This window comes from Dioscorea cayenensis, chromosome 15, assembly GCF_009730915.1.
Source record: "Dioscorea cayenensis subsp. rotundata cultivar TDr96_F1 chromosome 15, TDr96_F1_v2_PseudoChromosome.rev07_lg8_w22 25.fasta, whole genome shotgun sequence".
NCBI classification, from domain to species: Eukaryota; Viridiplantae; Streptophyta; class Magnoliopsida; order Dioscoreales; family Dioscoreaceae; genus Dioscorea; species Dioscorea cayenensis.
The window spans coordinates 23,111,670-23,138,167 of NC_052485.1; the positions used below are offsets into that span (position 1 = coordinate 23,111,670).

The 26,498-nt window shown below is 35.3% G+C and overlaps 5 protein-coding genes and 1 pseudogene across 8 annotated transcripts; 3 read left to right on the forward strand and 3 right to left on the reverse strand.

Moving 5' to 3' along the window:
• Positions 1 to 53: 53 nt before the first annotated feature.
• Positions 54 to 3,290, forward strand: LOC120277366 (uncharacterized protein YwbO). 2 transcript variants are annotated; one of them, XM_039284178.1, is made up of 9 exons: positions 54 to 183; positions 541 to 698; positions 775 to 897; positions 992 to 1,035; positions 1,126 to 1,251; positions 1,576 to 1,660; positions 1,762 to 1,818; positions 1,913 to 2,440; positions 3,043 to 3,290. In XM_039284178.1, exons 2-8 carry the CDS (start codon positions 555 to 557, stop codon positions 2,000 to 2,002), a joined length of 669 nt encoding a protein of 222 aa, XP_039140112.1. In that variant the 5' UTR covers positions 54 to 183; positions 541 to 554; the 3' UTR covers positions 2,003 to 2,440; positions 3,043 to 3,290. The 2 variants fall into 2 exon arrangements, with proteins under 2 accessions (XP_039140112.1, XP_039140113.1); XM_039284179.1 differs by having other exon boundaries at positions 70 to 183; positions 523 to 698.
• Positions 3,291 to 3,393: 103 nt separating this feature from the next.
• Positions 3,394 to 4,435, forward strand: LOC120277364. Its single transcript, XM_039284177.1, has 3 exons — positions 3,394 to 3,768; positions 3,858 to 3,943; positions 4,114 to 4,435. The coding sequence occupies exons 1-3, from the start codon at positions 3,471 to 3,473 to the stop codon at positions 4,408 to 4,410; spliced, it is 681 nt and encodes a 226-aa protein (XP_039140111.1). The 5' UTR covers positions 3,394 to 3,470; the 3' UTR covers positions 4,411 to 4,435.
• Positions 4,436 to 6,801: 2,366 nt separating this feature from the next.
• On the forward strand, positions 6,802 to 13,175 carry LOC120277519 (nucleolar protein 14). Its single transcript, XM_039284380.1, has 14 exons — positions 6,802 to 7,177; positions 7,468 to 7,602; positions 7,768 to 7,933; positions 8,472 to 8,554; positions 8,679 to 8,738; positions 9,411 to 9,617; positions 9,996 to 10,124; positions 10,272 to 10,904; positions 11,102 to 11,294; positions 11,400 to 11,593; positions 11,840 to 11,944; positions 12,069 to 12,208; positions 12,293 to 12,571; positions 12,707 to 13,175. Exons 1-14 carry the CDS (start codon positions 6,953 to 6,955, stop codon positions 12,969 to 12,971), a joined length of 2,814 nt encoding a protein of 937 aa, XP_039140314.1. The 5' UTR covers positions 6,802 to 6,952; the 3' UTR covers positions 12,972 to 13,175.
• A 93-nt stretch (positions 13,176 to 13,268) lies between these two features.
• Positions 13,269 to 18,018, reverse strand: LOC120277520. The gene is made up of 5 exons (XM_039284381.1): positions 17,820 to 18,018; positions 15,384 to 17,526; positions 14,672 to 14,785; positions 14,366 to 14,515; positions 13,269 to 13,687 (listed from the first exon to the last, which is right to left on the reverse strand). Exons 2-5 carry the CDS (start codon positions 17,382 to 17,384, stop codon positions 13,544 to 13,546), a joined length of 2,409 nt encoding a protein of 802 aa, XP_039140315.1. The 5' UTR covers positions 17,385 to 17,526; positions 17,820 to 18,018; the 3' UTR covers positions 13,269 to 13,543.
• Positions 18,019 to 18,857: 839 nt separating this feature from the next.
• LOC120277360 (ACT domain-containing protein ACR4-like) lies at positions 18,858 to 21,794 on the reverse strand. Of its 3 annotated transcripts, none has more exons than XM_039284172.1 (8): positions 21,641 to 21,794; positions 21,046 to 21,112; positions 20,887 to 20,932; positions 20,646 to 20,760; positions 20,450 to 20,529; positions 19,772 to 20,365; positions 19,584 to 19,688; positions 18,858 to 19,333 (listed from the first exon to the last, which is right to left on the reverse strand). In XM_039284172.1, the coding sequence occupies exons 2-8, from the start codon at positions 21,108 to 21,110 to the stop codon at positions 18,989 to 18,991; spliced, it is 1,350 nt and encodes a 449-aa protein (XP_039140106.1). In that variant the 5' UTR covers positions 21,111 to 21,112; positions 21,641 to 21,794; the 3' UTR covers positions 18,858 to 18,988. The 3 variants fall into 3 exon arrangements, with proteins under 3 accessions (XP_039140106.1, XP_039140103.1, XP_039140105.1); XM_039284169.1 differs by having other exon boundaries at positions 18,858 to 19,399; XM_039284171.1 differs by having other exon boundaries at positions 18,858 to 19,399; positions 21,046 to 21,118.
• A 787-nt stretch (positions 21,795 to 22,581) lies between these two features.
• LOC120277361 lies at positions 22,582 to 26,165 on the reverse strand (annotated as a pseudogene).
• Positions 26,166 to 26,498: the final 333 nt, after the last annotated feature.

Here is a 26,498-nt window from a genome sequence, read left to right on the forward strand (position 1 = left end):
CTTGTCGGAATTGCAGTTGGTGTCATTGTTCCTCAGGAGCACTATATGGCTAAAAATGCACCAACAATGGTTTTTCCAAGTTCCAACCACCACCCGCGTACATACCTAAACCTAAAGCAACGTGTTTGGGCATTCATCAAGGAAACTTAAAAATCCCCCCTTTTTTTTTTCTCTGGTTCTGAGGTTTGTTTTCTCATCACTGAAGCTAAAATTTTCTGTTTGTATTTGATTTTTTCATTTTTTTTGTTGGAGGATTTTGATTGGATTTAGATTTTTAGAGAGCAATTTGATGGAAAGCTGTAAATTTGACGAAGACAGAGATAGTTTTAGGGTTTTACTGTGACTTGATATGCAACCTTTGATTGTGCCTGATGAGCAGTAGTTTGATAGTCTGTATTGAATCTTCTAGTTTTAGGGTGTCTCTGTGAATTCATTCTTTAAGTTTTGATGAATTTTTTGTTGGGAGTTTGTAATATTTGTTTTTGGTGTAGCAAAAGATGAGAAATTAATTATTGTTGATAGACTTTAATTAACTTTCAGATCACATAAGATTCATGGCAAATTCAGCACTTGATAATTCTGTGAAGAAGCTTATTAAAATCGATGTGAGTTCCGACACTGTCTGCCCATGGTGTTTTGTGGGCAAGAAGAACCTTGAGAAAGCTATGGAACAAATGAAGGAACAATTTGATTTTGAGGTTCTCCATCTTCTACTTTCATGTTGAGTAGTTAGTGTAATCCTTTGGTTGATTTTGCGTATCGTCTAATTGACAGGTACGATGGCACCCTTTTTTCCTTAATCCTTCTGCACCAAAAGAAGGCATTAAAAAGTCGGAATTTTATGAGCAAAAGTTCGGGGCTCGCCAATGTGCACAAATATTGTCTAGAATGAGCGAGGTCGTTTAATTGTGCTGAAACTTCTGCCTTGGCTTTGCAACCTGGTATTCTTGTAGTACTTTATGTTCTTATTGTGAAAGTTATACTCTTGCAGATTTTTCGTGGTCTTGGGCTTGAATACGATATGTCTGGGCTAACGTAAGTTTCTGGCATGTTACCTTTTCATCATTTTGTGTACATAAATTGACATGAGTTTGATCTTTGATGCTAATGTTACAAACAACACAGAGGAAACACACTGGACAGTCATCGACTTATCACATTTGCTGGTCATCAAGGCTATGACAAACAAAATGCTCTTGTAAGCGAGCTGTTCTTCAATTACTTCTGTGAGGGAAAATACATTGGAGACAGGTAAGAATATGAAGCCATAAATTGTGCTTGATTACCTGCAATCACATATAAAGATTGCATTCTCTGAAAATATAAGATCCATTACATTTACCAATGGATTGCTGGGACCTGTTCTAGGATGTAACTTGTCAGGCTTTAGTTAGAAAGTTATGGTGGCTTTATGTAGAATAGATTGTATTGCTCTGAACTTTCACAACTGCATTGCCTGTCAATTGAATTATTGGATGACAGAAACATTGAATCTACAGTATTCGATATCATCATATGACAAGACAATTTGTTATATCAGATAAAGAATTGATGAATGGATTCTATTTAATGCAGTCAAGTGCTTCTGGATGCTGCTGCAAAAGTTGGTGTGGAAGGAGCAGCTGAACTGCTTGGAGATCCAAATAATGGACTTGAGGAGGTTATATATTGTGATCTTCATATATCTTTATCATCTTCTTGTATTCTTCTCACCGATAACTCAAGTCAGTCATTTTTTGTTTTTTCTTGGACTTGCCATAGGTCAACCAAGAAGTTGAGAAGTATTCAGCAAACATTTCAGGCGTCCCTCATTTTGTGGTAAGAGGTTATGTGAGATCAACTGCTGATGAACTTAATTTACCATTTATATATTACTTGATCTAATTTATGAACTTGCTCATTTTTTTGTTAGATAAATGGAAAGTACAAGCTGAGCGGTGGCCAACCACCAGAGACGTTCTTGAAGGCATTTCAAGTTGCTGGAAAGGAAAGCTCCTCCTGATAGTTAGCCAGAGCCCTTCTCTGTTTTCTCTGTTCATTCATGTGCTGAATAACATTATCACATCTATAGAAACTAGAAATTGAGACTATAATGCTTGATATATTCTCAACTTTTATGTATGTATGTATGTATACCTATTTCTGTAAGATGATTATTCATCAATACTGCAGTTCCTTTCAATTTAGTTGGGAGAAAGAAATAATGTTCTGATTGTGAATCCATGCGAAAACATTCAGAAATCTTTTATCCTTTTCAGTGATCAAGTAGCTGTTGTTGTGTAATATATCACTGAAATCACTTAACCAAATAACAGACTTGATACTTTTTTATGACAGAGAAGTGTCCAACTTGTCTTTGTATTGATACCTTCGAAGAAGCAGTGTCTGCTTTTTGGCCAGATGTGGTACTTTCATGTCTTTGAAATCAAATTCCTTGTCGGTGAGTGTTTTAATGTTAGCTATCTGTTTTTATGTTGAATTACTGAAAACTTTCTGAATATTTTGTGAATTATCAGAAAAAAGCATGATCAAAGTGTGATAATATTGTTGACAGTTCCAAAAGAATGAGTGTGTGGTTTCAAGGCTGTTTTCATCATAAGATTGATTGCATGAGGAATTGTAGAAAAATAGTGACAACATGCCGACACTAGGACACTCATTATCAGAAAGTAAAACAATGTCCTTTTTAATTGACCATTTTTCCATTAATTTTGTTTATTGTTCATCATTTATTTGGTAACAGATGGTTGTTGTTTGGTAGGTAGGCAAACAATTCATATCTTTAACATTGTGGATCCTTGGAAAGATTATTAAGATCAGGAATGATGTGAGTTGCATAGTGATACTGATGATGATGATCAATTCAATGTTATTACTGTATAAAAAACACAATGATATTGGGGACATTGCCACATGTGACTTAGATAAAGATTATGGTATTTTAATGGTTAGACGGCCAAATTCCCTCTTATTATTATTTTTTTTTTTCCTGCTTTTTTGTTTGTTCAATTGATTCCAATTTGTTCTTCTTCTTTTTTTGAGATTGTACCAAATACATTGATCAAGCTTTTGTGGTGAAAATCATGAAGACGAGATCAGCATCCAATGTTGGTTTATGAGATAACCATGCATGAAATGTCAGAATGACAAGTTTTACAGTAAGATTCCTGCATTTTATTCATGGTGTTCATTATGAAAAGGTGGTGGAAATGCTAAGAAGGTGGCCCAACACCTTCATGCCTAGCACGTTGAGAATGGAGCCCACTTATAAAAACAAAAAGAAGAAAAAAGGAAAGAAGAAGAAGGAGAAGAAGAAAAGTAGAGATTGAAAACAACATCAAAGGAACAACATATCAACAAGCTTAAAGAAGGAAGCTCAGACCATACATAGTTGCACTCCTTTTCTTGTTCTTGTTCTTGTTCTTTGTTCTTTGCTCTTTGTTCTTTGTTCTTCTACTCTGTTGAATGTTATGGGGAGAACAAGCCCAAGGCTACCAAGCTTTTGCCTTAACCGAGTTGCCACTCGGGTGCGTGTTCGGTCTCCGCCGGTCGAAACAAAGCCGATATCACTCACCGAGCATGAATCTTCAAGCAATGCAGACTCAGGCCATGATGAGAAGCAATCAACAATGGCAATTGGTAGGAGGATTATGATAGTTGTGGACTCTAGCCAGGAGGCCAAGACTGCTTTGCTATGGGCTCTCACTCATGCAGTTCAGAACAATGACACTGTTGTTCTCTTTGATGTTGCAAAACCATCTAAGCATGGTGAGATTTCTGAAAAAAAAAAAATCATGTTTGGCTCAAATGTTCAATTCTTGATTCTTGATTGTTGTTGTTTTCCTTTTCTTCTGCAGGTGATCAATCTCAGAAAGATATAAACCCAAAGATTTACAATCCTTTTTGTGCTATGAAAAACATTTGCCAATCAAAGAGACCTGAGGTATAACACAATTATGATTTATGATTTTGTTTGATCTTTGAAGTGGTACCACAATTGGATAATTCAAGTAGTGTTTGTAAAAAGTAGAAAAGAACACAATGTGAGTGTGAGACCACAACATTGGTCTGAAACTTTTTTTCTTTTTATCTGATGCAATGTGATGATAACAGGTGCATGTTGAGCTGTGTTTAGTAGAAGGAAAAGAGCGGGGACCGACGATTGTCGAGGAGGCAAAGAAGCAGGGAGTGTCACTTTTGGTTCTTGGGCAGAAGAAGCGATCGGTTACGTGGCGGTTACTGATGATGTGGGCCGGAGGACGGGTGGCCGGAGGAGGTAGTGGTAGTGTTGTGGAGTATGTTATTCAGAATGCAAGTTGTATGACATTGGCAGTGAGGAAGAAGAGCAAAAGAGGTGGTGGTTATTTGATAACCACCAGGCGCCATAAGGACTTCTGGCTTTTGGCTTGAATTTTTCTCAGAAAAAAATTTAAAACAATAATCTGTGGATTTGTGTGAATTTGTGGTGGTGTTGTTGGAGGTGAGATTATTTTGTTTAGTTGTAATGTTTGTAAATGATGATGAAATTATATTGTAAATTAAAGGATAATTAGCGAGGAATCAATTCATGCGGGTATTTTTTTCATCACATGTTTCTTTTATCCTTACTCTTCAACCATGCATGAGAAGATAGTTGAATTTTCAACTTTGAACTTGGTCAGGGGCGGAACCAAGGGGGGGCTAGCAGGGGCTGAAGCCCCCCCTCAGTGCCGGAGAAAATACTTTTTAAACAATATAAGATTTGGTGATTTTCGATTTTTCTATATTTAATTTCATGTAAAATACAATATTTGGACATATAAAAGTGTGGAGTATGGGTGTGCTTGAGTGGTTAGTGGGTTTGTCCATAAGGTTTTGGGTCTTTTGATCCGCCCTAGTTCAAATCCCACATAGTGCATTTTTTTCACATTTTATTTTTTAATTTAAAAATTACTATTATTTCAAAATTTTAATAAAAATAAATCTTATATATAAATTTTGCATTTTTTTCACATTTTTATTTTTTTAAATTTAAAAAATTACTATTATTTCAAAAATTTTAATAAAAATAAATCTTATATACAAATTTTTAGTAATTTAAAAAAAGTTTGAATTGATCATGAGACCTAATATATATACATATATATTATAATGTCACTATATATCGTTTAGAGTGAAACAACAAAAGTTTTTTTATAAACAACAGTTTGGTTGTTTGTAGTGAGGATGATCAATTTTACCATATTTAAAAAAAAATACAAACTTGAGATGTATTCTTATTTGTTGAATTATTGAAAATCTCATATATTTTCTATCGGTAATACCAAAATTTTAAATTATACTTTATATATTTTTAATATGTGTATTCAAATTTTGGTTATATTAGTACATTATTCTTTATTTAAAATAATTATTTTGTTAGATTATTTTTTTACTTTTTATTTTTTATTTTGCCTTTAGGCTTCAGCCCCCTCTACCATTAAGGCCTGGTTCCGTCCCTGAACTTGGTAGTAGTTAAGTGCCAGGGTTTTTTTCTCGGTTTGATTTAGATTTGTGTGTGTGTGTGTTTTTTTTATAATTTTCATTTTTCATTAGAAATTTACTTAGGGATGATAATGGGGTAGGGCGAGACAAGGGAGGAGCAGGCATGTCCCGCCTGAAGCATAGTCTGCTTTTTATTTTGTCTCGCTCTTTTTTTTCTTCATTCCCTGCCCTGCCCCATTCTTTTTTTTCATAAACAACCCGTCCCTGGTCCGTTTCGCTTTTAATTATAAATAAACAACTAAAATTTTTAAAATAAAATTTCATATAAAATATATATATTTATAAAAACAAGTTGATAAAAAATTTATTAAAATTTAAAAAAAATTCATTTACCCCCTATATTATAGGGGACGGGCGAGGCAGGACGGGGCTGGGCAAGGTAAAATCAACCTGAAAATTGCCATCCCTATATTCACTTTTGTCTTGGCTGTGTTAGTGTAGAACAGTCCATACTATGTTTTTTTTTTTCATAATTATATTTGATTATTATAAAATAAAGCATGTTTTTATGTCTAAGGTATTTAAAAAATTAAATGATATTCTTGTTTTATTCCTCACCTCACCGTTTGTGGTTAAATTTGGTATTTTTGCAATTGCTTTGAATTTTCTTTTAATTTATTCGTTGTGTATCTTTTCTTTAAAATAAAAGAAAAATCATATAAATACATAGTTTAGGTTCATAGGAATAGAAAATAAATGCAATAGCTTTTGCACATTTTAATTATACAAATTCTATGCATTTAATATTGTGTGTGCGTATATATATATTATAGGTTTATTATTTAAATTTTATGTCTTATGTATTTTAAAATAAATTTACATTTTTTAAATATAAATTTATGTATATATATTATCCTCATAAAAATATTTAAGAGAAACAGATAATTAAGAATATTAAGTTGAGTAAAAAATAATTATTTTTCACTAGTCAAATGACTTTTTAGTGAGGTAATGGTTAATTACCAGATGAAATGAGATTTTCTTTTAAAGATATATATACACAATTAGCAATACGACTATTACTTAATAAGAATTAAAAATTCTTTTGATTTTGTGGATAAAATAGAAAAAATTATTTCTGAAATATATAATAATAATCTCTAGAATTAATTTTTGAGGCCAAGTTTGAGCTATAAAATTAATAGAAGTTTATATTTTTTCTGTGAATTTAATTTATAGATAAAAAAAAACTATTTGTTATCGGATGCGGATCCAGACCCGTTAGTTCTCTAGATCCGGTTTCTCGTCCTAAACCCTATTCTCTCTCGTCCCTATAAACCTCAAACCCCGCCTCTTCTCGCCGGCGGCCTCCTCCTCCTCCTCTCGCCGGTCATCTCCTCTTCTTCTCTATCGTGAAATTGGTGTTCTATTGCTGTGATTTCTTCTCCAGATCCGATTTGATCGCTTATTCTGAGGCGGAGAACCTTCAATGGCGAAAGCGAGAGACAAATCTAAGCCCTCAGCTCCGTCCAAGAAGAAAGGAAAGAAGCGGGGTGTAAATGGTCCTGCGGTTGCCGCCATGAAGTCCTCGAAAGCTTCAAAACCAAATCCATTTGAGACTATCTGGTCTCGCAGCAAATTCAGTATTATTGGCAGGCGCGGTAAGGGTGAGGAACGCCGCGTCGGGCGTGCTCGATCACAAGCTATTGAGAAGGTGTTTCCTTTTTCCTTTATGGACTGATTGTGTTAAATTTGTTTTTTTTAAAAGCTTTGGTTTTGTTTTAGAGACGGAGATCAAGGATTTTTTTTTTTTTTATCAGTTTTAATTGGTTTTTGTTTTGATTTTAAAGCACTTGAGGAAAAAGGCCTTCGTTTTTATGTAGAGATTTTGATTTTAATCAAGTTTGAACTGGAATAAAATGGGTGGTTTTGGGTTTTTAGCTCGATATTAAGTTAACATTTGTAATAATTACGGCTATTCTGTGCTTTGTATGTGGAAAATAGAGGAATAAGTCACTGTTGAAGGAGTATGAAGAGAGTGGCAAGTCATCAAAGTTCATTGATAGGAGAATTGGAGAGAAGGATGACACACTTCAAGACTTTGACAAGGCTATCCTCCGTATGCAACGCCAGCGGCAGGTGGGTTCCTTTTCCCTTTGCATTAAGTGCCTATTTAGATGCAGTCCTTTCAGGACTTTTTCATCATCTCAAAGCCTCGCCTTTCCATAAGTTTATATCTCCTTATTAGCTACATGCATTACTGTTTGATTCCTTATGATTGTCATTTTGGTTGTACTTCCTTAGTTAAAGTTGAAAAGATCAAGCAAGTTCAATTTGCCTGATGAAGAAGAAGATGATGATGATGATTCCGCCTTTAATCAATCACATTCACTTTCAGCAAAAGATGATTTTGAGGACAATGTTTCTTTAGATGATGAGGATGAAGCTGAGGAGTACATACGGCTCTCGAGTATGTATTCTCTCTTAAACAATTTGAGCTCTAGAAGTTTTCTCTAGAGCATGAAATTCTTTCAATTTTGGTGCATGATATCTGGTGTTTTGCTTTTCTCTGAGTATCTCTATGGTTACCTGTGATCCATTTGCTGTGCTTTGCTTTACATAGTTTGATTCAACGATTTTGTTTGAACTCCTCTTAACTTTTGGCGAACATGGCATTTTGAAATTTGATGTCCCTTGCCAAATGTGTTTTTGTGGTTATGCCTCAATAAAGAGCATTCATTTGTAAATACCCAATATTCACAATTCTGAACAATAGGTTGATTATTTGAGTGGAATGTGTTGTTAATTGTGATTATCAGATATAAATCAACTTTACAGGATATTTTACCATTTATAATTTGATAATTATCCATACTTGTTCAATGTGTCGTGTGTAATTATTTGGTGTTTTTGCATCTCACATTTTTATGTGGCCAATAGTTTGAACCTCACCTTGGTGATAATTCACCCAGTTCCTAACTTGTATTATTTTGTTATGTATTTCGCAGATGTCGCAGACTCCTCAAAACATTTTCCGTCACATGATATGAATGACTCATTGGAAACTAGCTCCCAGGATGGAAATGAGAATGTATATATGTTTTGGTTTTTGAGCAATCATTTTCATTGTTTATCCATTTATTCGATTCAATTACCAACCATTCAAAGTTCCATCAGTAATATTGCTGTCTGATGTTGTAATTATCTGTATGTAGACCCATAAAACCAAGAAACAAGTGATGATGGAGATTATTCAAAAGAGTAAATTTTTCAAGGTAATGTCTCATTCATAGAGTTAACTGTGTAATTCCTGTAACTTTATGTAAATTGCATCTGTTGCTGTTGTTATATTCTCTACATGTTATCTACGATTCTACATCTGCTGATTCCATATTCTCTTTGGGAAAGATTCAAATTTAACATTTATACCCTTGCTATTGGTTTAGTAACTCTGATAATGATACATCCATGTATTTGAGAGGTATTCAGAAGAAAAGCTATTTAGGACATGTTGAATGCCAAAATAGAAGCGTGAATTTCAATCATAGGTAGCTGCCAAGGTTATTTATTTGACTTTATATATGATGTCTCACAAGATGTATTTTTCTGCATTAGTGGCTTACTTCATTGATAAATTGTTTACTATAATTTGGTTCAATGCTCTTCTGATGAGGAAACTTCTCTTCAGTGATATAACTTTGTTTCTCCTTTATATGATCTTCATTTTGCATTCCTATCTATCTAGATGGTTTATAAACCTTGTGTTGAATTCAAGTTCATGAGCTTCTTATTAGTGAGAGAAAATGATTGCTACCACTCTTTATTATCACTGCTTGTAGTCTGATGTAAGAACTTCAATCCCATATGCTAACTGTTAATGTAAATTCATCAATATTTTTTATTCTAGGGTTGATTACCTGATGGCTTTATTCATGACTTTGTTGCAGGAACAAAAAGCGAAGGACAAAGAAGAGGATAGACACCTAATGGAAAAATTGGATGAGGACTTCAGGTCATTGGCTCAATCAGAAGCGTTACGTTCCTTAACTCAACCAACTAAGATGAATGCTCTAAAGGCTCTATTGAACAAGAACCCCACAGGGAAAACTAGCAAAGAAGAAAAAACTACAGTGGATAAGGAATTGTTTAAGAAGGTAAAAAATGAGATTGCTATATATTAAACAGTTTAGTTTTAGAATTTAGCTGTAAGTGGATTGAAAGCGTGCTTTTTCTTTTGAGTTCTGTCCTTGTTTGGTGATGAACTTTAATTGCTTATTGAGGTCTGGTGGTTCACAACCAAACTGAACCATCTCCAAGTTTTATCACTACCGCAAAATGTTTCTTTTAGCAGCTGACGTTCTGGATTTTCAAGCCAATATCATTTTTCTTTCTTTGAAGTTAATAACTATGCCTTGTTCATCTTCTTCCATTTTTATTTCTAAAGCTTCTTTCCAGTTTTTAAAATCAGAAGGCTAAAATTCTCTTATATATGCTGTGAAATTTCATTTCAACACATAGATTCTTGCTTGCAGGAACAACCTGATGCATATGACAAACTCGTCAAAGAGATGCTGCATGATATTCGTGCTCGGCCGTCTGACCGGACAAAAACTCCTGAGGAAATAGCACTAGAAGAAAAAGAAAGGCTTGAATTGTTAGAGGTTCTCTTAAAAACACTTTTCAAATTGATAATGATGTGATGTCAATATTTTTCTTTATCAAATAAATCATAGCTATGGTACATATTTACACACCCTCAAACTTCGTGATAATTGGATGTGTTGCCTAATTTTCTTTATAATCCTTAGGAGGAGCGTAAGAATAGGATGCTTGCGGCTGATGACTCTGATGAGGGCAGCGAGGGTAGTGATAATGATGAACTGCCAGATATAAAGAAGCGCAAAACCTTATCTGGCGATGATCTTGGAGATTCATTTTCTGTGGGTGCGGAAACAGCAAATAAAAAGGGGTGGGTTGATGACATTTATGAAAGAGAAGATGCAGCAGGTGATAAAGATAAAGATGTCACTTCAGAGGGTTCAGATAGTGAGGAAGATGATCAAGGAGCAGATAGTGATGAAGATGACAGTAGTGGCAATGAATCTGATGCCATTCCCTCTGTGAAAGATTGGGAGCAAAGTGACGATGATGCTCTGGGCACAAATGATGAAGCTGAACTTGAAGAAAAGGAGTTGAATGACAATGATGCAAAGGGCATGAAAGTCAGGAAAATGAATTCAGATAATCAGAAGGCGGATGTTGCTAGGAGGCTTCTTTCAAAACAAGAGACACTTCCTTACGTTATTGAAGTCCCAAAAAACTTGGTGGAATTATGCTCATTGCTGGATAATAGGTCAGATGCAGAAGTAGTTGAGGCAATTAATCGAATTCGAGCCTGCAATTCAATAAAACTCACTGCTGAAAACCGTTGGAAAATGCAAGTAAGCGTGCCATTAACATTGATATAAATGTTTCTGATATTTTTCTGTTCATATTCTTAGTTGTACTATTAAAAGTTCCTTACTATGTTCTGGAGGTTAGTTGTGATACATCATTGAGAATATTGGACAATGGTTGTTATTTTAAGTTCAACTGATTCTAGTTCAATTATTGCTTAACAAGTTACTTGATTTGGCAGGGATTTTATGGTGTCCTATTGCAGTATTTTGCAACTTTAGCATCTCGAAAGCCATTAAATATTGGGAGGATAAATTCTCTTGTGAGACCATTGATGGAGATGAGTGGAGAAACCCCATTTTATGCTGCTATTTGTGCGCGAGAACGTCTGTCACACATACGAACTAGATTTTGTACAGATATCAAGCTTCAAGGTTTGACAGTGAGACGTAGCATTGCACTGCATTAGTGTAATTGGTGAACAGACCCTGATTCTCTATATTTTTTTTTAGTGATGACATGTTATAATTTTCTTGCAGATAAGAGCAGCTGGCCATCTTTGAAGACCTTGTTGCTGTTGAGATTGTGGTCATTGGTATTTCCATGCTCTGACTTCCGTCATGCAGTCATGACGCCCGCCGCTCTTTTGATGTGTGAATATCTGATGCGCTGCTCCATAGTTTCTGGTCAAGACATTGTTGTTGGGTCATTCTTGTGTTCTATGATGCTAAATGTAAGTGAATTCTCTGCATTATCTTTATTATCTCTAATTGGTTATCTAGCTGACAATGCTTCAAGCCTCATTTCTTCTAACTTTCCCTTTTAGTATAAAATCTAGGAATTGGATTCCCTGCTTTAATAATACGTTTCGTTATTGCCTCTAGACATATAATTATCCACCAAGAGTGCAGACATCTAACTTGATTTCTAGAATTAGTGATGTGAATCAAATGTGTAATCAAGCTATTACTCTTTGTAGGTTTGTAAACAATCTCACAAGTTCTGTCCTGAGGCCCTGAACTTTCTGCAAGTTCTACTGATATCTGCCATAGATTTAAAGCCTGGACGGAAGAATCTTTCGCAGGTATTACTCTCCTTTTATTTTGCTTTGTGAGCTTTGATACCATACATAGCTGTTGAAAGGTATCTATTGTGTAGTAAGTTGTTTTGCACTAATGCTAAGATAATTTGGAATTATTTCATGTCAGATGTATCATACTATAGAGCTAAAAACAACTAAACCTTGGCTGCGAATCTGCAGCCAAGAGTCTGAGGTGCACGCTCTTGATTTTTTTGAGGTCATGAACATGGAAGCAGAGTCCACATATTTTTCATCTGATGACTTCAGGTTAGTCTGTGCCCGGCTGAGGATTGTGCAACCGGTTCTATTAAATGTTGCCGATTAGGTTTAACTTCCTGATTATATATGCAGGGCCTCTGTTCTTGCATTCATGGCTGAAATATTAAAAGGATTCATCAGCATATACGAAGGATTAAGTTCATTTACAGAAATATTTTCTCCAATTTCTGGTTTATTACTTGCAGTTCTGCAGAATGACAACATTCCACAATTGTTACGAAACAATTTGGAAGATATTGTCGAATTCATAAAGAAGAAAACTGATGAACACCAGAAACTGAGGCAACCATTGCAGATGCGAAAACAGAAACCAGAGCCTATCAAACTCTTAAATCCAAAATTCGAGGAAGAGTAAGAGAATGTGCTTGTGATTTCCATTTTTTTTTTCCCCTTCCTATATGCAAATTTGGTCTGTTTGATTTACATTCCTGCACTTATGACAAAGATTTTACTAATCATTGTTGGAATGTGCTTGTTGTTGCACAGCTTTGTAAAGGGTAGGGATTATGACCCTGATCGAGAAAGAGCAGAGATGAAAAAGATGAAGAAACGGTTGAAGAGCGAAAAGAAAGGCGCAATGCGTGAGTTGCGTAAAGATAATCACTACTTATTCCAAGTTAAACAAAAGGATAGAATGAGGGAGGAAGAAGAAAGAACAGAGAAGTATGGGAAGGCAATGGCTTTTCTCCAAGAACAAGAGCATGCATTTAAATCAGGGCAACTCGGAAAAGGCAGGAAAAGAAGAAGATGAACAACACATCATGACTAGGCAAGTTCCGGCTTTTCCATGGCTTTTCTCCTAGAACTGGAGCAAGCATTTAAATCCGGGCAACTCGGAAAAGGGAGGAAAAGAAGAAAATGAACGCATTATGATTGTGCAAGTTCCAGCTTTCTTGTGCTTGTATTTTGTATATTTTGTTATTTTGAGTTATTAATGTGAGGAATTCATCGCTTATTTCGGAATATAGTAGAGATGTATGTTCTATACTTGAAGAAATAAAATCAGAGGAGAAGAAATAAACTGGAATTAAAGATGATGAAAAAAAAGTATATAACTGCAGCATTTGCATTATGGCTTAATTCAAAGGTAATAATAAAGAAAAAGAAGCTAGAGTCACAATAGAAAGGCTACAGAGTTGATCCTTAATTAAATACTAGACAGCAGATACAAGAGCCTCAAAGCTACAAGAATACATGATGTACTCGTGATTTGTATATGTCTCAAGCCCATGGTAACTGAAATCATGCAGAAATTTACAAAATCTTCATTGATCAAGAAACTACACATATGGTTGGTGATGACAGGAAAACAATTAAGGAATTTCAGTATGAAATTGGCAGCAATTTCTCTTTACAGCGTGAAATCAGTTTGAACGTCTCCTCTGCTTCAACCTGTCCACGTAGATCTGTTCTTGAAGCCCGGTCTGGATGGTATCTCAATAAGGCTTGTTTGTAGGCAGAGTGTACCTGTCAAAAGTATAACAAAATAATGAGGGAAGTAGATATTAACATCTATACATCTCTTTGAAGTTGTTTACAAGCTCCTTCAATACAATAAATTATAACAGTTAGGGTTAACAACCTAAATGGTCATCTATTTTTCGTGTGTTTTCATCTGGGTCACTCAGCTTTAAAAAGTTACGATTTGGTCTTTTATCTTTAGATTTTGTTACGATTTGGTAACTCGAGCGTACGCTGTTAACAGTGATTATATGTGGCATATACCAGGTCAAATGCCAGCTTTGAGCAAAGATATGTCATGAAGTATGTCACACGCGATCGCCGTTATCAGTGTATGATCGGGTGACTAAATCGTAACAAAAACTAAAGATAAAGGACCAAAATCATTACTTTTTAAAGCTAGGTGACTGAAATAAAAACACATGAAAAAGTAGAGGATCATTTAGGCTATTTACCCTAACAGTTAAACATAATCGAATTTGTTCAATATGATGCACCTTTAGGTGCCAACACTTGCAAACATCAGCTTATAATCATCTAACGTGCATGTAAAGATTGACATAGAGCAGGTATTGAGAAGCACTACTTAAGTTTGTTTTTCATGCTTGAAATATATTTTTCAAGTGTTCAATTAGATTAGAATAAAAAAGAGTTGCGGAACTGTTCTGGATATCTGCAACTGACCTCATGAGGCAATGGAAACTGACCCCCTCTGACATGGATGCCTAATCCACGCAGGAGTGAAGCCAAGTCTCTATATCTAGTTTCCATTTGCTCAAGCTCCTTCCTTACTTCAGCACGATACTGTTCTTTCAAATTTATTGTTTCCTCAACCTGAGATTTAAAGGCAAAAGTTAGAAAAGAGAACCACAGCTCACATGAATAAGGCAGTGAAAGTATGATGAAAAAGGTCAGGTAAGATGGAAGTATACAAATGAAGTATTGAGAATAAAATATTGGAATATACTTGCAAAAGGCACAACAGAATACCTTTTTCTGTGATTCCCTCATTTCTTCCAGCCGTTGCTTTTGCCTCCTCTCCATGTCTATCAAACGTAAGGCCTCAATCCTTCTTCTCTTCCGCATTCGCAGTGCTTCCTCAGACTGCACCATTATAAATATTTGATCAGTTATCATCACAAACATAATTATATACTCCAGATTAATAGAAAAGAAATAACAATCCAAAGTGGTGGTCAAAAGCAAGGACGCAGCTGTTGATAGTGATATTTTTTAGTGCAGTCATAACTTTAGGGCAGTTAGAAGGCATTCATCCAATTGAAAATGATATCTTGCGATAATCATTTCCAAGTCTTTTCTGGTCATTCTTACCTCTGACAGGCTTTAGTTGCTCACTAATTCTATACTCTTCATAATTTACGTAAGTATAAAATTCAAGTATAAGCAAACAAATAATAAAAGTAAAAGAAAACAATGCACACACTTGTATATTTCAATATTTAAGTGCATCTCTGCCCTACTGTTAAGTGTGCACAAGGCAGTACATAGAGACAGTTAACATTAAAATATTTTAAAATATTGAAAATAATTTTAACCTAGACAAATAAAGAAGTAAAAAACTGCTTTAAAGGAAGCAAGAAAAAAAACTTGTGATTACTAGAAGAGCTTTCTTAAATAACCAACTCAATCATAATGCAGCCATGAAAATATTAGCTACTATTTTTAAAACTAACTACCAAACCTGAAGCTGCAGCTCTCTCTGCCTGGATGCCCATTCTTCCTCTTGAGCGCGTTTGTACTCATCAGACTCCTTGTGCTTTTCCCGATCACCGATCACCTCATTTTCAGCCTCAGATTCTTTGGTTACTATACACCCCACTTTTGTATTTTCTGCTTGAGAACTGCAATCCATACTTTTCTTTGCAGATAGTTCTTCATGAGTTGAGTATGCTTTCTCCTGAAGGATATCTTCGCAACCAACATTTGCATGCTGAGCTCTGGAGTTGCAGGAAGGTTTGACAGCAAGTTGCTCATCATCATCAAAACCAGCAACCTCAGAGAAAACTTGATTCACATAGCAAGGTCGAGGGTGGAATACTGATATTTTTTCAGCACAAGGTTTACCACTGTCTACATTAGGATCATAATTAACATTAGCATGTTGAGCTTCAGGATAGCATGAAGGTGGAACGGCCTTTTCCTCACCCTTAAACGCAACAAACTCAGGAAAAACCTCATTCTTACAAGAAGGTTGGGGGTCAGATGATGATATTTTTTCACAAGGCGTATCACTCTCTCGTGAAACAGGTTCATCATTAACATCTACTTGCTGAGTTTGGGGGTCGCTGAAAGGTTTTGAGGCTTTATTTTTCCCCCCAAAACCAGTAACCTCAGAGAAATCCTCATTTGTAGAGGAAGGTTGAGGATCATGCAGTGATCTTTTTCCAGGAAAAAAATCATTTGTCTCTTGAGGATAAGTCCCATAATCAACATCTGCACGGCGCTGATCTTTGGAATTTAAGGAAGGTTCTGGAGTCAATTTGCCCTTGTTCTCAGGACCAGTAACCCCAGAAAAAATATCCTTCATATTTCGTGGTTGAGGGTCAGGTGATGATGAATTTGCAGGAGAAGGTCCGTTTCTATCTTGAGAAATGTATTCATTAGGTAGCTCTGATGGTAAAAATGCATTTTCCACTGGAATTTGTTCTCCCTTATCCGGGAATGTAAATTGGTCATTCCCAGCACGTACATCAGTTTGCAATTTATCATCGCATGCAGGTGTTCTCTGGGGTACTTCTACATCTTCAGTAGCATCTCCCTTATAATTGAATGCATTTTCACCAGGTAAATTAACTCTCTTTTCAGAGACCTGCTCATCCATATGGTTATAGATAGGATCATCACAATGCATTCCAGCATCAGGATACGAATCTACAACACTATATTTCCCTCTAGCAGTACGTGAATCTTCACTAAGCTTGGTGGCAGTATCCTTACCAGGACAGGGACCCTCCCTTACACTGCAGGATTCTCTACACTGAACAGGTACTTGTTCAGAATTCTTTGAATGTGACTCATTAAAGCAATCCCGCACCTCAGCCTTGTCCTGAGTTGTCTCAGGCGAAAGGGATTCAGGATCAGTATTTGAACCAGAGGCACTGACACGATCCTCAGGCTCATACCTACTCATCTCTGCAATTTTCTTCCTAAGTGAAGCTTTTTCCCACAGTTCACGAATACCACCAGAAGAACCATCCATAATCTCACAATCAGAGCTCTCAGCATCAGAACTCTCACTCTCAGACAGTTCTATTTCCGAAGAGCCATTTTCTGATGACCCATCCTCTGATGGGGTATACAAACCAAAGCGGTTTCTCGATGAACCACATTCAGGGAAGATCACATTTTTCATCCTCGAATTCAACGGCACAGTCTCCTCTTTAACAAACACAACACAATCACCATCACTGTCCGAACCCTCAACTGCAGCTGAACAACCGACTCCACCAGGATTTCGCTCGGCATCCACTTCCTCTTCATCATCAATACTAATAACGAAACTAGGAATTTTGTTTTTACCTCTAGTCCTATAGTAAGAACTCTCTGTATCATCAATAACAACAACATCAATCTTTTCAACATCTATAACTTCTCCATTATCAGAACTCCCCTTGTTTTGGCACCTCTCAAGGCCCCTCCTCATCGGCCGAGGCCTCGGCTGTGATGATTGACCCCTTGACATCCTATCACACTTCCTCTGCAGCGAATTCCATCCACTAATTGCAAAACGACAATCAGAACGCCAAAATACATGCAAAATCCAACTTTTCTCCCGTTTCACATCAGCAAAACACTCTAATCCCAGCGTATGACTCTGAAAAACACTGAATTTCTGACCAAAATAAACAAAACCAACATTTAAACAAATCCATCACCAAAGATGAGAATATTCAAGAGTTAGGGTTTCATCAACCTAATTGCATCTAATAATAACGAAAAAGATCAAAATAAATCCACAAAACAAACCACGGCAACGATCAAATTAGCTTCAGCCGAGCCAAAACCAAAAACAAGATCAAAGACAGCGAAAAAGATCAAAATTTGGGGGATAAAAATCAGGTATAAAATTCGAAATAAACACATCGAACCGGAGATAGAAAAATAGACGGAAACGGACCTGGCTGAGAAATTGAGAATCGAATCAAAGGCTTCTTCAATCCAAAAGACAAGAGAGATTCGAATCGAGGTCGACGTCGGAGAGTGATCGAGAACTCTAGGGTTCGCACATTTTGGGGGAATTTGAAAGGGAGGGAGAGATCCGTACAACGAGAGCCCGCGTGTGGGTGTGAATTTTATGAAAGCGCGGTCTTCGGGTTTCTTTTTCGGGTCCCTTTTTACGGTTTCTTTAAAATTTTGCACATTTTTATTGGAAAACCAAAAGTTGGAATTAGTCTCGTTTAATAACCGTTCCTTTCCTTTCTTTGACCTCTCTGTGATTAGTACCTTATCAAATTTATATTTTCATACCTTTTTTTTCTAAATTAAAAAATTATATATAAATTTATAAAATAATGGATTGATTTTAGTGAAATAAAATTTATTACTTTTATGAGAAAGAATAAAATGTACAAATATATTCTCTATAATTATTGGATGCATTAAATATCACTTTTTTCATCCGTACTATATTAGATTAGTCCCTATATTAAATTGTTACTCATTGTATCATGAGATAAGTGAGTATCATATTTTTATCTATACATCATTACTTAGTTCTTATTTATTTTTATTTATAGAATGAATTAAGCATTAATACAATAAAATAAAAGAGTTTTAAAAAATACAACAAGAAGAAAAACAAATAAAGGACCCACTAGATATGGAGAGAAAAAATAATAAAAATACTGAAGTGCTTACTAAGTGACATTTAAAAAAAAATAAAAAGCGATTAACTCCGGAAATGACATCTAGTTACAAGACCGATAGTTAAGTAATGTCGGAATCAGAAGACATCTCTTGAGAGAATCACTTCCAATATGTGTACGGGACCATAGAACCTCGTGGCTAAGTTTGACTAAATTAATTGTTTCTTTCAACTTTTGCCCTTTGAAATTAAGATTTGCCGACATCCAAAGGATAAACATATGAATGATTTCAACAATGATTAAAGCATGCAAATTTTGAAGAAAAGATGCAGTGTGTTTCTTTTCAACCAGAGCAACATAAGATGTTTTTTAACAACAGAAGATGTTATTCATCTACAAGGCAAAGGTTCATGTACATGTGATGAGATTTACAGGAAGGGAAAATGTATATAAATGTGTACACAAGACTGATTGCATATGCTTAAGAACTAGACAGAACTGATGTGAAATTACAGAGAGATCTTGATTTGAAAAGTCCGGCGAAGAGAAATCGTATAGGAGATTCTTGTGGAGGAGAGGAGGTCGGATGCTCGGAGTAACCTTTTACTTGAAGAATGGTTTGGCCGATGACTTGACGAATAGAATGAATTATCTTTGCATCAACTGGATTGCCGGCGGCATCACGAACATAAAATGTGTTGATGGCTTTGCCACCTCTGGTGGAAACTTCTGCTCTTGTGACAGTCAAGCTGTTCTCGCGAAAGATTCGGGTGACATCGGTTAATAAACCGACCCTATCACCTGTGCACAGCTCCAGCTTCAAACCCTGAAAGCATTTGGTAAATAACCAGAAGATGAAACAATTTACTTCCTCAGCAACTTTGTGCCATATCTGTACATTATGATAAATATTGAAAGAATGAATGAGACCAGTAAAAAAAAAAGCAGAAAAAACCATCCACGAAAACAACAAATTCATTGTGCTTCAGTAATTTATGTCAGTAAATAAGTTTGATCACAGAATTAATGAATGTGTGAATGGAAAAAGATACAAAAGACGGCACGGTGAGTAGTACCTCAGATACTCTTCTCTCAATTGCTGCTTCGAGACACTGGATTACTCGCTGCCTCTCGGCTTCAGAGTTGACAGGGGATCCATCTACATGCCTAATGAAGAACTCCTTCAGGAACAAAAGAAGAAAATGTACATAAGAATTTAAGGCAAGAAAACACTTTTATCAAAATCAGATGAAATTTACAATACCTGATAAGCTTCAGGACTCTCGGCATCTACATTCCCATGGAAAACAACATACTTCATATCTGTCAAAGTGCAAACTATGTCAAAGAGAAGCTTTGGCCTGTCCTTGCATTTAACGATAACCACAGAATAGTCCTTATCATAGCAATTGGCAACAGTCACACTGGGTCTGACATTCACATCGAAAAGATCCTTATCTGACCTTTTGTAGTCTCGATCAGCTAACATCATCTGGTGGAGTCGTCGTTCTGTGTGTGTGACCTCCCCAGAGACTACCATCTTTGCTCCTTGGACCTTGTTACTCCCCATTAGCACATTGCAAAGGAGCTCCTTGATTTTAGAAAGCCTTTCAGGATCAGTAATGGCAGAGCCAGTTAAATCGTCTGTCACATGCATCACTGCAGCAGCTCGGGTATTATGCGTCCATACTTCGGCATTCACAACATTGCATTTCAAGTCATTAAGCACTGCACTCACTTCAGAGAGCAAGCCTGGTCGATCGGTCCCTGTTAATTCAATTGAGGTGTGGTCAGTTGAAAGCGCAACATCCACTGACCGCCTCCGTGTTGGCACAAAACAAGAGTCTGCTCCCAATGACTGTTAAAACCACAAACAAAATGACAAGGAAGACAAAAGTAAGCAGAATTCAGATAAAAAGAACAGAAATCATTCATATTCTACCTTCCGTATGTAATCACCAATCCCATTTATTGTAATTGCATCCCTAAGCTTCTTTCCATCTCGATCGGTCACATTGAATACTATCAACATTCAATAAACATCTTCATCTTATAAATTTGTTCCAAACTAGAAATCAAAACCAAATTTAAAAAACAGATAAAGAAAGAAAGAAAGCAAATTCTTTTTGCATTGTTACCATCCATGAACCACTTCCCATCTGATGATATGTAGGCTTTCTTGATGATAAGATTCAGGTCTGTGAGGACCTGAACTACTTCCAAAAGTATTCCATATTTATTTGCACTGTCAACCTATTATCCCCAGAAAATAACACAATTTTTTCAATATGAAAATCATCAATACGTATAACTATAGAAAATGAAATCTAAATATATCTCTTGCACCAAAAAACCCCAGCAGAACTAGTGGAAACTAACCTTAACTACTGTTGCATTCTGACTTGCTTCATTGTCAATGACAACCCTAAGGAAACACCAAAAGACAAATAAAGAACTCTTAGATTTCTCATCAATTTAGCATTAAATTTTAGAGGAATTTATTTGGGATGAACAATTGAATGAAAACAAGAGACAAACCTTGGAGGGTTCATCCTCTGAATAAATTTCATATATTCATCATCACTGTCCCAAGAAGTACTCATATCTGCAACCAAAAACAATAAAAGCAGAGATTGATTAACAATAACACAATCAACACAACATCACTACCAAACACAAGGGAAAAACAAAGGAAACAAAATTACAACCTAAAGATATTCAAATGAATCAAGTTGCATCATTTCAAGGAAAAAAAGCTAGAAATTTAAACTCAAAAACAATCTCAAATAAAAGCAGGAATTTATAAACAAGAACACAGTCAACTCAACATCACTAGCAAGCACAAGGGAACAACAAAGGAAGCAAAATTACAACACAAAGATATTCATAAAGTATTAAATGAATCAAACTGCAGGAACAAAAGCCAAAAACTTGAACTCAAAAACAATATCAAAACTGAAACTTTTTCCAATGATACATCAACAAACAACAAAATCCTTTCTTTTTATCACTCAGCAGGCCAAAACACACAAGAAAATCAGCGGGAAATAAACAGAACAATAAACTTCAAGTCACCAAAGATCAAAAGCATCAGAAAGTCCATCAGAAACTCATAAAGGGAATGATTTCTTACCATTTGCTGATTGGAATCAGAGAAAACAAGAAGAAGACTGTAGAGAAGAGTGGAAAAGATGAGAAGATCCCAAGCCCCACAAAGCCAGGGAGATTCCCACTCTTTCCTATCCACAGTAATGGAAGGGTCGAACAAAAAAAAGACCATTTTTTTTTTCTTTCTTGTTGGAGAAAAACGGCTTTTCAGTGCTGTGCAATTTGATAACTTCCAAAATGTTTTAATGCAAACGTCTGGTTGTCAAAATTCCAAATTGGGAATTTTTTTTTTTAAATTAGGAATGCGAATAAAATATAAATAAATTAAAAAATAAATAACAAAAATTTGAAATATATAAAATATGACAAATTTCCATTTATTAAATATATGGACAAATTATTAAATTGAATATGGAGTCATAAAAAAGGTGATATTAGTGTATATATATCTTATTGTTATTAGACGTACTATATATATTAGAAAATATTGTTATTAAATAATATGTTATATTTATTAAAAGGTAAGCTTTTTTATAATCATAATTCAAGGTAGTTTAATTATTTATTAAAAGGCCCATTTTTGTTTTGCTGTAGGGGTGCCTCACCCCTAGTGAAGCCCTCCTTGTTTTATGTTTTTTTTTTCTTTGTAATTTTTTTTCATGTTTATTTGGTTGTTTTTGTTTGTTTTTAATAAATCAGTAGTTTATCTACTTTAATAAAAAATAATTTATTTGAACAACGTCAAGATTTTCTAGAAGGAGTATATAATCTTTTGCAATGTATTATTTATTTTTCGATGAGGGTTATATAAACCGTCCTATACAAGAAAAAATATACTAATTAATGAAAGAAATTACATCATTACAAATATATATTTATAAAAAAAAAATATGCATGTATATATATCAGTAAATGTGAACAAACCATCCCACATATTGTATTTATGCCTCAATCAAGACAAATACACTATGAATGAGAAGAAAAAAAAATTTTGGAAAGGAAATCTTGCATAGGTTTGACTTGTATAAATACATACATACATAACCAATAGCCATTGTTCAGAAAAAATTAATGAATAAAAAGCTTACTTTAGCACACACAAGTAAGTGACAGAAATCCACGAGATTACAAATTTTCTTTTTCTTCGCTGAAAATTTTTGATCAAGCAAATAGGAAATCTTAACTGGATAGCTGCAGAAGTTGAGCTCTAAAAGCCTCTCTGTGTACAGATAAAAACTCTGCCTGGGCAATGCTCAATTTCAGTAGCTTCAGGAGACTGATTTTGCATTATGTAAACTTACAGTGAAGGAGGACTATAGAGACAGTTAACCACAGAATTCCATGAGATGGTTCTAATAAATGGCCGAGGATGAACTTCAGGCAGTGCAACTGTGCAAGTGTCTCACGGTAGGCAGTCACTGGCGGATCTTGCGGTAGAGAGGGGGTGGGGTACTCGGAGTAATGTTTAACTCAGAGAATCGTCCGGCCTATCGATTGACAAATGAAATCCATGGTCTTCGCATCAACTGGATTCCCTGTGGCATCACGAACAGAAAAGGTGTCGATGGCTTTGCCAGCTCTGGTGGATATTTCCGCCCTTGTGATAGTCAAGCTGTTCTCGCGAAAAATTCTGGTGATATCGGTTAATAAACTAACCCTATCACATGTGCATAGCTCCAGCTTCAAACCCTGATAGCATTCGTCAAATATATAGAAGATGAAACAATGTACTTCCTCATGACATTTGTCCCAAATGTGTACACTATGATAAATACCAAATATAGATTTAACCTTTCCAATGCAGAATGAATGAGAGCGGTAAACAAGCGGAAGAAACTATCTCTAAGGATAACAAATTCATCATGCCTCAGTGATTTACATCAGCAAATAAGTTGTATGAATGAATGAATGGAAAAAGATAACAGCCGGCTCGGTTAGTAATACCTCAGATACTCTCCTCTCAAATGCTGCTTTAACAAACTGGATTACTTGGTGCCTCTCCGCATCAACCAAGATAGGGTATCCATCTACATGCCTAATGTAGAGCTCCTATAGGAATATAAGAAAGAAGAGTACATAAGAATAAGGCATGAAAACTGTCATTACCGGCTGAAATTTACAATACCTACCAGACAAGCTTCAGGACTCTCTGCATATACAGTCCCATGGAAAACAACATATTTCAAATCCGTCAATGTGCAAACTATGTCAAAGAAGAGCTTTGGCCTATCCTTGCATCTAACAGTAACAACAGAATAGCCCTTATGACAGCAATTGATAACAGTCACACTGGGTCTGGTGGAGTCGTCGTTCTATGTGTGTGATCTCCCCAGAGACTGCTACCTTTGCTCCGTGGACCTTGTTACTAGCCATCAGCACAGTGTAAAGTAGCTCCTTTATTTTAGAAATCTTTTCAGGATCCGTAATGGCAGAGCCAGCTGATTCATCTGTCACATGTATCACTGCAGCAGCTCGGGTATTATGCGTCCATACCTCAGCATTCACAATATTGCATTTCAAGTCAGTAAGCACTGCACTCAATTCAGAGAGCAATCCTGGTCGGTCGGTCCCTGTTAACTCAATTGAGGTGTAGTCAGTTGAAAGCACAGCATCCATAGATCGCCGCCATGTTGGCACAAAACAAGAGTCTGCTCCCAATGACTGTTAAACCACAAACAAAATGACAAGGAGGACAAAATAAAGCAGAATTCAGATAAAAAGAACATAAATCATTCAGATTCTACCTTCCGTATGTAATCACCAATACCATTTATTGTAATCGAATTCCTAAGCTTCTTTCCATCTCTTCTTTCCATCTCGACCGGTCACATTGAAAACTATCAACATTCAATAAACATCTTCGACTTATACGTTTGTTCCAAACTAGAAACCAAAACCAAATTTAACAAACAGATAATTAAAGAAAGCAAATTCTTTTTGCATAATTACCATCCATGAACCACTCCCCATCTGATGATATGTAGGCTTTCATAATTATAAGATTCAGATCTGTGAGGGCCTGAACTACTCCTAAAAGAATTCCGTACTTATGTGTACCATCAACCTATTATCCAATAATACAAACTTTTCAATATGAAAATCATCAATATATAATAACTATAGAAGATGGAATTTAAATATATCTATCACCAGAAAATCCAAGCACAACTAGAGGAAACTAACCTTAACTACCGTTGCGTTCTGATTTGCTTCATTGTCAATAACAACCCTAAGGAAATGTCAAAAGACAAATGGAGAACTTTTAGATTTCTCAACAATTAGCATTAAATTTTAAAGGAAATTGAGATCAACAGTTGAATGAAAACAAGAGACAAACCTTGGAGGGTTCATCCTCTGAATAAATTTCATATAATCATCATCATTGTCCCAAGAGATATTCATATCTGCAACCAAAACAATAAAAGCAGAGATTTATAAACAATAACACAATCAGCACAACATCACTAGCAAGCACAAGGGAAAAACAAAGAAGCAAAATTACAACCAACAGATATTCATAATTCATAAAGTTTCGAATGAATCCAACTGCAGCATTTCAAGGAACAAAAGCCAATAATTTAAACTAAAAAAAACTAAAATTGAAACTTTCTCCAATGATACACCAACAAACAACAAAATCCTTTTCTTTTGTCACTTAGCAGGCCAAAAGCACAAGAAAATCAGCTTAAAAGAAACAGGAAATGAAATTCAAATCAACAACATCAAAAACATCACAAATAATTCAATGCAAATGTCTGGTTGTGAAATTACAAGTTGGAAATATAAAAATTCCATTTTTTTTCAATTTTTTTTTTTTTAATTTAGGAATGTGATTTGCATGTGTGATTATCTCTTGGTTAGGGTTAGGGTTAGGGTTAGAGTTAGGGTTTTAAGTTGGAGTGTCTTTCTCAATGTGAGCTTAACCATGAATGAAAAAAAAAAAAAAGGTTTTGTAAGCCTTGTGGGTTCATACTCAATAAGTTTTCCATATTCATCAGCACTTCCCAAAACATAACTATAATGTGCACCACAAAGTGTAAAATCAAAAGCATTACTCAAGTTGAACCAACTTTAAAATAAATGAACAAACATTTCCTAATAATCAATCCGAAACAAAGAGAAATTAATCAGATAAAAAAAAAAACCAAGAACACAAAAGAAAATCAACAAAGATATTCACATAATTCATAAGCATCAAAATAGCAACTAAACAAACTGAAACAAATAGCATTAGAGAATCAACAGAACATCAGGATACATGCAAAGTGCTTCCTTTCAAGCAATTAAAGGCAATCAGAACTCAATAACAACTACTAAATTTCATTTATACAAATAAATAACTCGAATCACATCGAGAAACCCCCTAAAAACACAAATCCAATGAATCTTAAGCTAAAAATCCATGGAGTAATAACTGATGAACAAATTACCAAAATGCAAACAATCGGATCAAAAACAAGCACTTACCCATCAAAGATCTTAGAGAAAATTCTTAGCTCTATCAATCTCGAAACCAGACGAGGAAATCGAAGGAGAACTTCAAGACGAACACGCGCATCGATCAATATATATATAGGAAGAGTGGGAGATTCGCGAACCTTCACTAATGAACGGCTGAGATGGACACACTACTGTAGATTTCGGACATGATCGACGGCTGCGATTAAAGCCGGTAGCAATGGCAGCGTGTTTGAATAATCAGAACTAGTACTCGGATAAAGAGATTATATATTAATTAAAAAGTAGATAATAACTTTTACATCTTATTACTATTTTTTTGGATAATTTAAAAAACTTTCAATTAAAATTTTATTGCTTACATAAAATATTTATAGCTTATTTAAAAAAAATTAATGTGAAAAAGATGACAAAGAGGAGATTCA